General features: G+C 38.1%; 1 protein-coding gene across 1 annotated transcript; it reads right to left on the reverse strand.

Annotated features, from left to right (window-relative positions):
* Positions 1–1,011: 1,011 nt before the first annotated feature.
* OSBPL8 (oxysterol binding protein-like 8) lies at positions 1,012–14,224 on the reverse strand (the record flags this gene model as incomplete). Its single annotated transcript, XM_010016739.1, has 14 exons — positions 1,012–1,439; positions 1,694–1,799; positions 2,392–2,494; positions 2,899–2,986; positions 5,473–5,658; positions 5,978–6,114; positions 6,643–6,732; positions 8,057–8,154; positions 9,740–9,838; positions 10,187–10,283; positions 10,735–10,833; positions 11,516–11,597; positions 12,379–12,563; positions 13,963–14,224. Coding segments are annotated over 14 exons (1,768 nt in total), but the record flags the coding sequence as incomplete, so codon positions are not given.
* Between the last annotated feature and the right edge of the window lie 914 nt (positions 14,225–15,138).

Genomic DNA, 15,138 nt, shown 5'->3' on the forward strand with positions numbered 1-15,138 from the left:
TGACCAGGTAAACACTGGCACTAATTTTTTTTGCCAGAATTGTACAAGTTCTATACATGCGTATATTTCTTCAAATAAAAATGTTAGAAACCCTGGTTTTAAATTGAAACTTGAGCTTCACATTAATATGTATAGCTACAGCATAATGAATAGGTGCATCTGTGTGTTCTGCTAGGTAGTATACACTGCAGTAAGGAGGCATTTAACAAAGACTTAGGGTTTCACTCTCATTTGCTTTGATATGTGTGTTGTCAGCCATCCACAATTTCTGAAGACTTTCCCCTTGTAAATGCACACGGTTTCATTTGCAAGTGAACTCATGACAGCGCCCAAATTCTGTTCTACATCGTCTGCCTTTTGGGAGGTTCGGCTCTAGCGAGACACCAAGCACACGTCTGCATCTTCACATTTTGTTTCAAATACAAGAGAGTCCTGCAGTCAAGTCTGTCTGCTTACTGTGACATGGCTGCACACAAATGTAAATTCAAAGCTGTAGATCTATCAAGACTTACAAACATACCGTAAATCCTTGACATTTACAACATGTGAGAGAGTGGACTACGACAGTACCTTCCTGGGTGCTGCACTGTTAAAAAGGTGCTCTGTACAGTAGATGCAGGAATGTTTTTGTGAAGAATCTGAAATTTTAAAACTATAAAAATAAAACAGCTGGCTTACATGCCACTGTAGTAATAATTCAGGATAAAAACTCATACTTCCAAAACAAATCAAGGACATTACACTGCAGAATTCCCAAAGACTTCAGCTTTTTGCCAGTTCCTAATGCTCGTGATCTTTGTATAATAATGTATTTGACCTTACACAAAAGTTTACTTCCAAACACTCAATGCCATTTACAAAAACTGTTGGCTACTTCAAAAGTTCCTTCATTACAAAAATGGGAAGTTTAAATGTAACAAAGTATGCTTGTTTGTCATTCAACCATAACAGGAATTGCATCCTACCTACAGGGTCTGACCTCTGAATTCTTAACTTCATCTAGTATGTGGTGAAGATTCATCGGTACAGCGTATGACGTAATAGAAAACACAAGGCTGATGTCATATGTCTGTGAGACAGAGGCACACACCAGGAGCAAGAGTGTACTGGCACTTACACAATTCTTACTTCAACTGGGTAGACGGGAGTATGATTCTGAACCATGGATGCTGAGGCAAAGTTCTGTAAGCTGTTGCTACAGGGCTCTTTTAGATAATATTGCATCATTTAAAGTGTGACTTAAAATATGGTCCCCAGTAACAGTTTGATCATTCCAGTTCAGAAAGGCCCTTGTTCACATTTCCTATTTGAACAAGAAATTAATGGTAAGCTGTAGCAGAACCACGAGTGAAATGAAGACATAGTGCTTAAACTGCAAGAAATGGTAGTCCACAGGTGGTGCATTAGAAGCGACTCTGTTTCGCAGAGCCATAATGTCCCTGTAAAACAAAAAATAATATCCTGTAAATTACATTCTAGACAATTTGGCATTTTCTAGTGTGTTAGGGCTCCCTAGAGAAGATGGTTTTTGAGGAAAATTCTGAAACATCAATGAGCAATAAACATTTGGGAAAGAGGGTAGTTTAAAGGCATCAAGATTCTAAAGCAGAAAGATACATCCCAGCCTCCAAGGAAGAAAAGCTAGAAAATTAGTATGTTCTAAGCCATTTTAAAGTGTTTAATTTAGTACTACCTCTTAATTTCTTCTTGTGTTTCCTTTATAGATTCAATGGCACTCTGCAGTTCACCAAGATCTGCCCCTTTTTTTCTTATTCTTGTATTATGCTTCAGAAGTTGTGCTAAAAAGACACAAAAGCCAGATGTAATTCAGAGGTGACTGCTAAGTCAAAAAAGGAACAAAGTATCAACGACAAACTAAACCAGTTGCAAAAATGAGAATAAACTTTTCTAACTAAGCTTCTATTGAAAACTAAAGCTTTATTTCAGTTACCTATAGCACAGAAGGACAGCAAGTTAAGCACTTGAAGCATCTTAAACCACTGTGTTTTGAGCACAGTGAATTCCAACACTCATAAAAATCTACCTTGTAGCAACACACCGATCTACAAATTGAAACAATTCATCCTGATTTAAGAAAGAAAAGAGTTTACAAACACATTCCTTCCACCACCACCACTTATGTGCAGCGCTTAAGCCTACCTATGCTACATACTGATGTTTAAAAGGACAGGAAAGTTTGCAATTAACACCATGAGCTCAGCCTTCCCGCTCCTTTTGTTTTTCCAGGATGTGCTTCACATTGGACAGAACTATGATCTAAAACATACATTATTTTATAATACAAATACCAAGATAAGAAGTGTAGGTGTGACTACAAAACTCTTGTCAGACAAATTTATTAATTATGTATGTAAATGCATCTTGTCCTACCTTCACTCCCAGAGGAATCCTGGTTATCAGGCTCCGGGGATGAGAAACCACACTCTCCTTTCTTCTGGCCGGCTGGCTTTCGTTTGATTTTTGGAACACTAACCTACAATTAATAAACTTACAAATTATTTCCAGAGAACCAGCACTGTAGCAAAGCAGCACATTCTAATTGTAATAGTTAAAAGCAACTAATACCTAACAGAAGCCCAAGTTAAAATTTTGGATGTATGAGCAGTCTGAAGTTTGTGCATCTTCCCATTTAAGGAAAATATACATTAAACTGTTGAGTTCAAATGTGGTTATTTTATATGCCTACCCAGTCAAGTAATTTCTACCACTTAGGACGCAACACAGAAGTTAAAGAACGTGGACTGGATAAACTACATTTTTGTAGGATCACAACAGCATTTCCCATTGCTCCCAATGCTTTGATGACCTTTACACACATAATGCAATATATACAAGTCCCTGGATCTTGCTGCACACACTAAAAGACCTGAAACATACCATTGGTGTCCGATGTCGAACTTTTGTTTGGATGGTGCCATCTTTTTCAAATTGGATCATATCATTCAAAGGGTCCCATGGTCTGGTACTAGACAAGGTGAATATAACTGATTAATACCACAGCAATTTAAATAAGAAATATTTTCCTTCTCAGAAGCTACTCAGTATGAACAGGTTGCCCAGGGAAGCTGTGAAAGCTCCAATCCTGGAGGTGTTCAAGGCCAGGCTGGACAGAGCCTTGGATGACACAGTTTAGTGTGTGGTGTCCCTGCTCATGGCAGGGGGGTTGGAATTAGATGATCTTAAGGTCCTTTCCAACCCTAACTATTCTATGATTCTATGAATAAGTGATCTTCCATCTATAGCCCAGTTCTAACCTGAAGAGTCAAGAAAGTAAAAAAAAAAAAATAAATAAGCTTTACATCCAGGTCAAACTCTCAGCCAGCTGGTAAAAGTAAACTATTGAATGAACCAACAATATCATTCTGAATTTATCTGGCTAGAGATATGTATTTGTCAAACGTGGAGAGGTTTTCTGCTTAAAAAAGAAGAAAAGAAAAATAGAGAAAAGTAAATCCTCTGATTAATGTACAGTTATTACTTTAGAATTACAGGGAAATAGGGGGATTAAAAAAATTATTGTTATTTTGGACTGCTTTTATGTTTTCTTTTTTTTTAGATGATGCCTGGGAAGGAGAGGTTAAGAATCAGTCACCTCAAACCTGTTTTCATCCCGAAGTGGCTAATCTTAATCAAGACCGGTTTCAAGAGGCACTATGAGCTACGTACAGTTTTCTTGTTCTGATTTTCCAAGAATGCTTTTCCAAGTGCAGGTTGATAGAGAACTAAAACAACATACATACAATTACGTGAACACACGCAGCTCACTGGAGAACAAGCAGCTGCCAAAGGCAAAGACCGACATTCCCACTAATTACAGCCTTTCCAGGATAGAAACAGCAAGCCAGCTGCATGAAGATCATTCTGATGCACAGCTTTGGTGAGAGGAGGTTAAGCATGGACTTCCTTTCATCTCCTGTATGCCTTTTAAAATGTTTGTAGCTGGTTTAGATGCTGTGAACATCTTAGCTTAACCTGACAAATTAAGTATCATCTGAGGCAACTGGGTTCAAAACTAGGCAATGCTCTCCCAAAGGTCTTTTTTATCTGTAATCCAGATGCCTAAATCCATAATCCAGATACTTTAATAAATGCAACAGCTCACTGAATGCATCTTTCACAGTAAGTGTGAAAGACAGCTCTCTACATGGTCCAGGTGGTAAGCCAGCATTATATGTGTAGAACGAGGCAGCAGTTTCTTCTGGAGACTGCTGACAGTACAGACTGCTTTCTATCACACGGTAGAATTTCCATGGCGCATCCTTGAACTGGAAGGCCTCAAGGAGACAAGAAATAATGCAGAGTAACAAAACAGACTATCTCCTGCAGCTTTAAGACCTAACATATCTAAAGTGCAGTACTTTTCCTGATAGTTTGACACAGGGTTCAACAGTATGGGCAGTCAGTTCAGCTGGACTGTTCACAACTCTTCCAACAGGAACAGGCATAGAATCATAGAATAGTTAGGGTTGGAAGGACCTTAAGATCATCTAGTTCCAACCCCCCTGCCATGAGCAGGGACACCACACACTAAACTGGTTCATCCAAGGCTCTGTCCAGCCTGGCCTTAAACGCCTCCAGGATTGGAGCATTCACAACTTCCTTGGGCAACCTATTCCAGTGCCTCACCAAACAGTACTAGAAGGTTCAAACCAAGAGAGGGTGTTTCACAGGGCATTTAGTCTAGTTGGGGAATTCCCTGCTGCAGTACGTTTTGGGTGGTAAAGGGCTAGGATCCAAGCTGACTTTAGCAAGCATTAGCAAGAACAGAGAATGCATCCCAGCAGTCAGGGAGACAGTGACATCCTCATCTTCTCACCCAGATCATCACACAAAGAGATCCACAGACACTCACATGTGCAGTCCACATCTGACAGCTGATCAGAACCACCTGGTGCCAGCATTAAAATTGCTGTAAACCTGTTATTCTCAGAGTTGCTCTAACACATAACAAATTAAATAGCTCAGTTCAACTAAGCGTAGGCTTTTCTGATTTCCAGACACTAGATTTTCTGACTTCCAGTTGGTATGCCTATACATACTATATTTTCCAGTTGGGAAAATCTGTGTAGCTGCTCTGGTCAGTCTGGAAGAGGGGGAGAAATGAGCACAAGACATCATCCCAAAGTGCCATGCCCAAGAAACTCTAGAACATAGCATGGATTTGTAGAGGCACATAAAGATAAAAAAATAAAAAGCCCATTGCAATGGTTACATGAAAACTGGTTTGCTGCATTAGCAATCCCTGCCTTCTCAACATTAAAAGGGCCAAGTTCAGCTAAAAAATTATGCATTTTAATCAAATAAAGAATATCAAGTAGCACTGCATATTTCATGAGTTTGAACTGAGCTGAATATCCAAGTTCTTTTGCTCCTGAAACCACAGGAAGAGGCTCAGCAACACTACACAAGGAATTAACAAGCAGTTTTTGTAACAAGCACTTCAGGACTCACTCTGCATATTTGTAGTGCCATTCGCCTGTGACTGAATCCTGATCGAACAGCTTGCACGTCCACTCTTCACCCTTAAGTTTCCTCTCTTTGGCACTCCTTCTCTGAGCTTCTTCCAGAATGTATTTCTCTTGAGTAGCTTCTGTTTGGTCTTTATTATTTATTGCTCTTGTCACTTGTTGCCAAAGCCTGACAAACAAGCAAAGTAGTGAGTTATGGTTGACAGAAATAATTGGAAACATTTCCTTAGTTATAGGTTAAATAAATGGATCAACCTCTAAAAAGAATATTACCATGTTGTAATACATGTTTTATCCACATTTCCATCAAGACTTTCCATGACTGCAAGGTTTGTAAATAATAACCCTGTATTTAATAGTGTTGCTTTCTTGTTTTACAGGCCAATAACAGCAAACATGGGAAAGAAATAAATGATAATCTGTTCATAATTTGGAGAAGATCATGGGTTTTGTCAAAATAATTATACATGGTTCTAAAGCGAACTTACTTCTCTGATTCAAAGTCATCTTGCTCTTCAAACTTCACTGTGTATCTAGGTAATCTACGCTGCTTGATATCAGATGTTGGGTTCCAAAATGTCTCTGAAACATCTGTCTTCTTGTCACTAATAGTAACTTCACTGTCCTGTAAAATATATAACTCAGTTATGTCAATTCTAATAATTTCAAAGAGCGCCAAAATAATACAAAAGGGAGGAAAAAGCTTTTTACTGGATGGCTGTAGTTAAGAACAATTGGATATGGTAACTTTAAAATTCAGTTTCTGCAGTCTGTACTAGTTCTAACTTGGAACAGAGAGGCAATGAACCAGCAATGCCAGTGTTGCCTAACCAGAACCTAAACAAGTTTTAACACTTTGTGCTGGTGCCATAACCATTCTTCCTCGTACTAACATATATACTAAAAATGTTTCACAAGCTGAAATGGGTTTTCTTAACTACCCAAACAACTTTTCCACCTTTGAACAACTGCAAATTATAATACGTTGATTCTATACTTCCTTGAGAATGAACTATAAAGAGATACTTTCTATAAAAGTGGCACTTAATCAACTCCTTTTTAAAGATTTAAGTCTTTTTTTTTTGTAACTAAGTGCTATTTCACCTGTCTCAACTAGCAGCCAGAATATAAAGTCTCATCAATCACTACTTACCCAGTGACCCTCCAAAATAGCCAGAACTTCTTTGCCAAGCTTAATTTTCCCTGATATTTGGTTAACACTGTCATTGTTACCCAAAAAAGGCTGCAAAACAAGAAGAAATGCTTTCATGTTTATTTTAATACAAATTTATTTTTGCATTTATGTTTGGTATTAAGGAAAAAAAAAGAAAAAAAAAAGCCCTAGTGGCTTTTAATATTGTAACTTCTGCCTATTTAATCCCCAAAACAAGTCTAAAACCACAGTAAGTTGTCCTCTTATGCTCTATTCTTAAAGGATTTGCTGAGCAGAAGCATTGCCTAAGAAATGTGGTAATAGAACAGAAAATAATGCAGAAAACAATGACGTAACGGTATCTTAGAGGGCATAGTCATTTGCTACACTGATCTCACCACTTTGCCAAGGATCATTTGTTACTTAGAGATGAAGCAACAACAGAATTGACTGCCTGGGATTTTCTTTGGCCTTTTTGATGACCTGCATATGTATTCTGTGGACTGATGAGGCAAAATATCAACACAGCCTCCTTTTACATTTCCCCTAATATTTCAACTGAATACAGCTTCCCCCTCCATATGCACACTTCTTAACAGCTGTTTGTTCAGCTTTAAATCAATTTCTGCCTCAAAGATGGCAAATGTATTTTCAGAAGCGCAAGCCATCTATAAGTAGTTTAGAAAGCTTTATTTAGCTTTTGTGAGTGGGGAGATGTTCCTACAGCACGCACAGCTGCCAAAAATAATCCATACAAACTGTTGCTTAGCAATGGGCATTAGGCTGCCATAAATGTTAGCCAAAGCCTTTGCATCATCTTTATTTGAAGTGTCATGAGCAACTGAAGTTTACCCCCGACAGAAGAGGGGAACGTGGGTCTGAGTTCTCCTCCAGCAGCTCTCTAGGAGTTTAAAAAAGACCCTGAACGTGTTTAGAGAATTAAAAGTCACCAAGGTGTATTAACAACAACACACAAAATACCTGAACCACTGATTAGATCACTCCTCTTACACTTTCTTAGACACACACAGTTTCCACTGCTGGAGATAAAACAGACCTTTGCTTTTTCCCCTGAGTAGTGGTGCTCTTAAGATTCATACCACTAGCAGTATGCTTGTATCTCCTATCACCAGAGATGAAGACAGCACTCTTGAGTTTCAGACAAAACCTTTCGACCCAGAAGAGTACAATATAATTCCTCTTTCAAAAACAATAAAATAAGAAAATCACTATTTGCTAGATACACATAGCTGGATATGTAGCAGTTCAAATGAAAATTTCTCAGATTCCAAAAAGACAATTCCATATTAAATCAGATTATATGTAAGGAGTGACCTAATTTTTATATACATATTTTGTTTCGTTCTCATTATACTCATTTGCCTTCTTGTGCCCCCTCACAGCATTTACTAACCTTGAGTTTGAATTCAATTGTTGCACTGTAGCCAGTTTTCTCACAGGTGATGTTGACTGTTCCCCCAAGCTCTAAGGTCATTGTGCCATAAAGAATTCCTGCAAGAGAAAAAAAACCAGTTAAAATTAATGTTTATAGCTGAACAAGATAAAAACCCTAAGTTCTTTGGGCACAATTCCTAAAGTAAACATGTCTGTGCCAGAGGAAAAAATCATCTTTTCAGATGACCTTTCCTAATGACAAGCATGATCTTTCTGCCAAGTAAGATAGATCTTTTTGTTTCTGTTTGGGTTAAGTGAATTACATATAAGCAGGAAAAATGGTTTGAGATATATGTTTGGCATTGTATGCTGCTGGCTCTAGCAAGGGTGGTATTTAGTCTTACTGGAGGTGATTGGAGGAAGGAAGCTTTTGAGGTGGAGGCTGGCAATTAACTCTGTGACAAAAAGAGCAAAGAAAAACTTCACTTTAACAGGAGCAGTATGCACAGTCAGACCACGGGTGATGACAATCATGGACAGCCTATATATGACAACACTGATCACCTCCCTGAAGACTTTTGGAAGCACCAGGTTGGCAATGCTGAGTACAATTTCTTTCCCATGGTTGCCATCTTTCCCTCTGCCATCCAGTGTTTAAACCACGGAATATATTTTACATACAGGGAATGCATGTGCAAATAGGTTTTTCTTCACCATGCACGTCATCCTTTCCTCCATATTCTTCTTTCTCCCTCTTGATCTACTTTATTAGTCACACTAGTCCCCCTCCTTGCTGTTTAACTTGAATGTATGTATACGTTATGTGCTTTTTAACTGTTGAGTATTATTTTTGTCACCAAAGCCATAAAAAAAATCTAGAGTATTAAAAACTCCATGAGCAATGGAAAGAGAAGAGCTTACAAAATTAATGTCAAATTACGTAATTCCACTAATTGATTTTCATACATCTCAAAAGAAGAAATTACTATAGGTGCTGACTATAAGGCTTCCAGAAGAGAATCCTGGCAGAGAATATATGTACCTGAATAAACCTGTTGAAAAATCAGCAACTCTGCAATGTATATTGTACTACCACTGACCTTCCAGAAAGCTTTACGAACTACTGACTGGTTTCCCACTGTGAAACTAAAGACAAATGGTCAGTGTTCAAGGCCATGTTGGACAGAGCCTTGGACAACATGGTTTAGTGCAATGTGTCCCTGCCCATGGCAGGGAGGTTGGAACTAGATGATCTTAAGGTCCTTTCCAACCCAAACCATTCTATATTTCTATGGTTTATGCTCAAGTCACACAGTGAGGTATAGACACTACACTGCCTTTTATAAGAGGAAAACACTTGAAAAGATCAAAACTGTTCATTAAAAACAAAAAGGTAAATTATTGCCATGTAATGACAGATAGCTACATATATGCTCTTAATATTTATGAAAAATAAATACATATTCTTTCTGTGCCAAAAATATCTATCACTGCTTAAATAACAGATGTATTTTCCTCCTGATAAAAGATGTGGCAGCCTAGAGCCAGCAACGTTGCGAGTGTTCAGAACACTCAGGTGACACTGTCAAACTCAGCACAGTATATATGTAGAATAATGTACTATTTAGAATAATAAACTTCTGTTTTCATAATTTTTCTATCCAGAGAATGAAAAAAAAAATTAAAACTCAAAGCCCATTACCTTTACAGTGAGCATATGGCATTGTCATTACATAATCTTCTCCCCTGTTTAGGAATGTTAGCCTTCCTTCTCCATCTAGAATGGCAGATAATGAATTCCCTGAAATTCAAAGACAGAATATCACATTTCTCACCCAGCAAGACAACAGTGAACATTTCATAACAACCGAGCAATAAAATTAAGAACACTAGTAAATTTAGCACTGCAACATATCTTGTCTAGTGAAAACACTGTAATACACAGCTTTTCCAATTAAAAATTAAAATGATCCAAAAATAGAAATTACAATTCCGAAGACCAGTAGCAAAAATCTTTTAAGGAAAGGATAATACAATGATCAACCCCCTGACTCTTCTGACAGCCTTCTCTCATCCACAAAACATGTCATTTGCACAGATTTTATACTCCTTAATAAAGGTGCAAGCAAAAAAATACTCCATTATTTACCATAGAATTTTGATTTGGCCAGAATGCTACCACTAAGGCAAAAACCATCCTTGCGGTTACTAACATAGAAGGCAGATATTGGAGGATGATGTGACACCTGTTGGAAAACACACATATTTGAATTGAATTAGAAAAAGAAGAAAAAAAGAACATGCAATATAGCATAATCCTTGAGCTAATAATGACAGAATGCAAAATTCAGGCTGCACGTGACAGAATACAGTTAATATATGTGAAATGTGACTATAATCTTTAGAGATAAAGATCAAGCAAACACGTACTCAATTTCAAAAGCGAAGGTAAGTAGCACCTGACTTTTACTATAGAAAGAGGGAACAGAAATGCTGGAAACATCTTTCTCTTTGTCTTTCTAGGAAGACACCCTTAAAAGACACATCTGTAAAAATCCTAGTCTCACCAGGACAGCTTTTAGGATACAATCCATATGTTTAAGTCCATTTTTTGAAACCACCACATCACTTGACTACTACAAAAATTGCAAAATGTTTATTTTTCTTTAAAATATTTCTTCCAGTTATTGCAGCTACCTGTTCTGCAATGTAAAACGTCTTGCTATTCGTCCTTGGATGAATCCACATGCAGCGGAAAGTCTCACCAAGTATAGGATTGTACGGCTTTTTTAGTCCCTAAACAATAGAACAGAAAGTAACTATACAATGCAGATACAGAACTCAAACTTCATCAGTCGGTCACTGAAGATAAGACACAGAAAAAATATAACCATGGCATGTACGCTAAAGTATATTGTACTTGATTTCATCATTTGAGTAGTATGCTGATTTACTCTGCTCCTCGCTCTAAGGTAATTGGCATAGATTTAGTCTATCTGCTAAACTATTCCAGGCTACACTTAAGGACAAACAGAATATAAGGTCTTTTTGTAGGAAAATTATTACAGACCTTTGTCTGAAGTTGGGTAGTGAGTACTTTCTTCTTTCACTACCATTTCCCACTAAAGTAACTATAAAGAGTATTTAGTGTAAAGCTAAATGAAGTACTGGAAATATTCATTCTCCAGCTGCAGCATGTTATCACGGGAGAAGCATAAACATAGAACTGGCTCCACTTTATCACAAAGTGTTTAGTTCAACTTCTACTCCAAGGGAAAAAACCCAACTGAATACAGTCTATTTTAAGTATGGCTAGGGACCAAAAATGTCAATATACGTGAAAAACGTAAAGTTAACCGTGCTTTTAAAAAACACCTAACAATATAATTTAAAGAGAAAACTTACTCTACCACATCCCTCATCCCTCAAACCAGACACAATGACTAAAGTAAAGACAAAATAATAAGCGAGAGGATACCTTTGGCTTTTTGTAGAATCCTGACAAATACCACTTCACTACTTTTTTCATGCGGTTGTAAGCATTCTCTTCAAGAGCAGCTCTATGAAACAAACAGAACATACATCAAATATCAGCATTGTTTAAGTTATGACACATGTATCAATCATTGTGATGTATCTTGAATCTAGGAGCTGACTTAAAAGGTTTATCATTTGCGGTACTGTAAAACTTTCAGCCTGAGTGCTTCACATTCACACTTCTCAAATAATTGACTGAAAATGGAAATAAAACAAAACCCAATAAATGGTATTTCCATAATTGAGTCTGTCCTTTGTAACATTAAATCCTGTTCCAGTCCCACTGAAGTTCTTCTATTTATAAGATACTCCTTTAGAGAACTGGCCCACTCATGTACAGAACTCAGAGTTGAATAATATTTCAGTCCTTAACTTATTAGCTACATTCAAGGAGGCAACTATAAATCTGAACAGAACTTGACACTGTATTGAAAAGATTAACTGGTACGGTTTTATCCATTTTGAATATGCCTCCTAAAAAAAAAAAAAAAAAAACCCCAACAAAACCCAGAAAAACCTAATTTTGAGTAGTCTGCTATCCAGTCTCCAAAAGTTAAATCAGAATGTCTGTAACACAATTGGTATTAAATTACTAAGAGGGGCCAGACCTCAATACCATATGAGCTCTCAGACAGCTTTCAGAAAACAAGGACATCTGATGACTGATACACTGTCAGACAAACATTCAGACTCTAAGAAGTCTATGATGTTTAAGTACACCAGCTCAAATGTTTCCATACACACTGTTATCTCATTTTAGTTTACAAAATGAAAAGAATGAAAACCAGAGATAGGATGACTCACTCAGACAAAAAGTCTGCATGGTAGTAGTAATCAGATAGCTTGTCCAGGAAAGAACGAGGTTCCAAGATAAATGTAGGCAGTACAACCTTGGATAAGTCCATTCCTGGCCGGACTTGCTTCAGTAGTGTCCAGATCAGACTTTTGTTTTCTTCTGACACTACTTCTGTCTGAGCAGCTTCCCCAGCCTAGGATGAAAAAAAAACCTGCTTGCAGAAAGGAGAAAGGAAATAATCCTCTAGAAGACTGGTCAACACATTCTAAAGATGTAATGAGAATGGAAAAATTGGTACTTCAGATGAACCACTCAGAGAAGCTGAAGCAAATATGGGAGAAAAAAATTGAGTTTCTCTAAATACACTTATGATACATCTTTAATGACATATGCTAGATAATAATATTCAGCATTAAAAAGTGAATTTGTTTTCATCAACCCTAAAAGAAAAAAAAATGAGGTAGAATGTTGTTCAGAAATCCTCCCTTAGTCCTTTTCTCGCCATCAAGTACATTACCCTGTGTTCTCATGTGCAGGACTTCTACAGCAAATGGCTGTTAATGCTACCAACTTTTACCCACCATAGAAGTTGCCACATTTATGCTTTTCACTTGGCCAGTCAACAGTGTCAGTGGGTTTTTCCTTAAGGGAAAGCACTACTTAGGGGTAAGTATGCAAACCCAGAAGCCACACTCCAATGTGCTCCTTTCCATCCAAGAAGAGGGGAGATGTTCTTCCTTACAGTTTCTGAAATCAACAGCAAAGGTTGTAGGAAAAGCATCCCTCCTTCCAGAACAGTTCTAAAACACATACTCAAGAATTTACAGTCAGCTTCAACTCAACTTCCTAAATTACTGCTTTTCCTAGAAACAACAGTAGAAAACAATAAAGCACAAAATATTTATGTCCCATGGGTATGGAAAATAAAAATAACTAAAATCTTGTAATTAGCACCTGCGAATAAAGTGGAGATGTGTCAAAAAGCTCAACTCAATTTCTGTTACTAAGGTTTTTCATATCTTTAAAGAAAGTAAAATATACAAATCCCTGTCATATTTGCTTGCGTAGGTACGTAAGACAACCTGCAGAAGTGAAACAGCAACTCTGGAGCACCTTATCAGAATGCAAAGGGACAGCAGAAACACAGCAAGCCTTCCACTGAATTCTGCAGACCCCATGGGTTCTTAAACTCCTCTCTTGCAGTAGAAAAAAAAGTGTCAGCTTGCATTAAAATCTTCAACTTGAAGATTTTTACTTGAAGAAAAAACCAGAAGTTAATAAAAATGAGATCAAAATAACAACAAAAGGACAGGTAGGTATGGTCAACTTCTGCTGCATGTGGCCCCTTCAAACTGAGTACCTTCTGTCTGAGCAACATTCCAGATAATCTCATTATCTGTGTCAAAATATCACAGAAGCACAAGAGTGGCAAAGTAGAGCACAACACAAGTGAACAGAACTTCCCCTCCCAATTATTGCTGAAAATAAGAAAGCCAATCCTGCAAGTCAGTTTTCAAGCACAGTCTGACCCCTAAAATATCAGCTTTCTATATAGAGAAGCTGTTTGCTTGCTACATCAACAGCACTTTTACCTCCCCAAGTTCTTCATGACTCTGTTCTACGTAAGTAGTTTCCTTGATATCAATTGGTTCTGGATCAATGTAAGAATCATCCTGTCTCTCCGATGTGTCGCTATCGCTTTCTTCACTTTTCCCCAATCCATCATTATCAGATTCCTCGTGGTCATGGTCGTTTTCCTTATCAGATTTGTCAGAGTACATATCGTGATCTTTAAAGTGATGCCTTTCAACTTCACTGTCATTCAACCTACAAAAAAAATAAAGGCTATTGAATCTTCAGCTTCACACAGTAATATCATGTTTCCAAATCAGGATCTTAATAAAATACATGCTAAAATTGCCAGTATCAAGCCTGATCTAGCAGCAATGTCAAACTAGTTTCAGTGGAAACATGGGATGTACTATTCTCAGTGAACTGTCAACACGCCAAGTTTAGAATAGTTCCATTGGAAAGGACCCTCAATGATCATGTAGTCCACCTGCCTGACCACCTCAGGGCTGACCAACAGTTAAAACATGTTACTAAGGGCATTGTCCAAATGCCTCTTAAACACTGGCAGGCTTGGGGCATTGACCACCTCTCTAGGAAGCCTGTTCCAGTGTTTGACCACCCTCTCAGTAAAGAAATGTTTTCTAACGTCAGGTCTGAATGTCTCCTGACACAGCTTTGAACCATCCCCTAGCACTGGATACCAGTGAGAAGAGCTCAGCACCTCCCTTTCCACCTCCCCTCCTTAGGAAGCTGGAGAGAGAAATGAAGCCACCCCTCAGCCTTCTTTTCTCCAAACTAGACAAACCCAAAGTCTTCAGCCACTCATCACAGGCCACTCCTTTAGGCCCTTTCACCAGCTTTGTTGCCCTCCTCTCAACACATTTGAGGACCTTCATATCCTTAAATCCTGGGGTCTGGAATTGCAGACAGTACTCAAGGTGAGGCCTGTCAGCCTGACCTCAGTGCCAGGAAGGTCATGGAGCAGATGATCCCAAGTGAGATCACAAAGCACATGTGGGAAAACAGGGGGGATCAGGCCCAGGCAGCATGGGTTCATGAAGAGCAGGTCCTGCTGGACCAACCTGAGCTGCTTCTATAAGGTGATCCACTTAATACATGAGGGAAAGGCTGTGGACATTGTCTATTTGGGCTACAGTAAAGCATCTGACACTGTCTCCCACAGCATCCTCCTGGAG

The sequence above is a fragment of the Nestor notabilis genome, unplaced genomic scaffold, assembly GCF_000696875.1.
Source record: "Nestor notabilis isolate BGI_N333 unplaced genomic scaffold, ASM69687v1 scaffold5066, whole genome shotgun sequence".
Lineage (NCBI taxonomy): Eukaryota > Metazoa > Chordata > Aves > Psittaciformes > Psittacidae > Nestor > Nestor notabilis.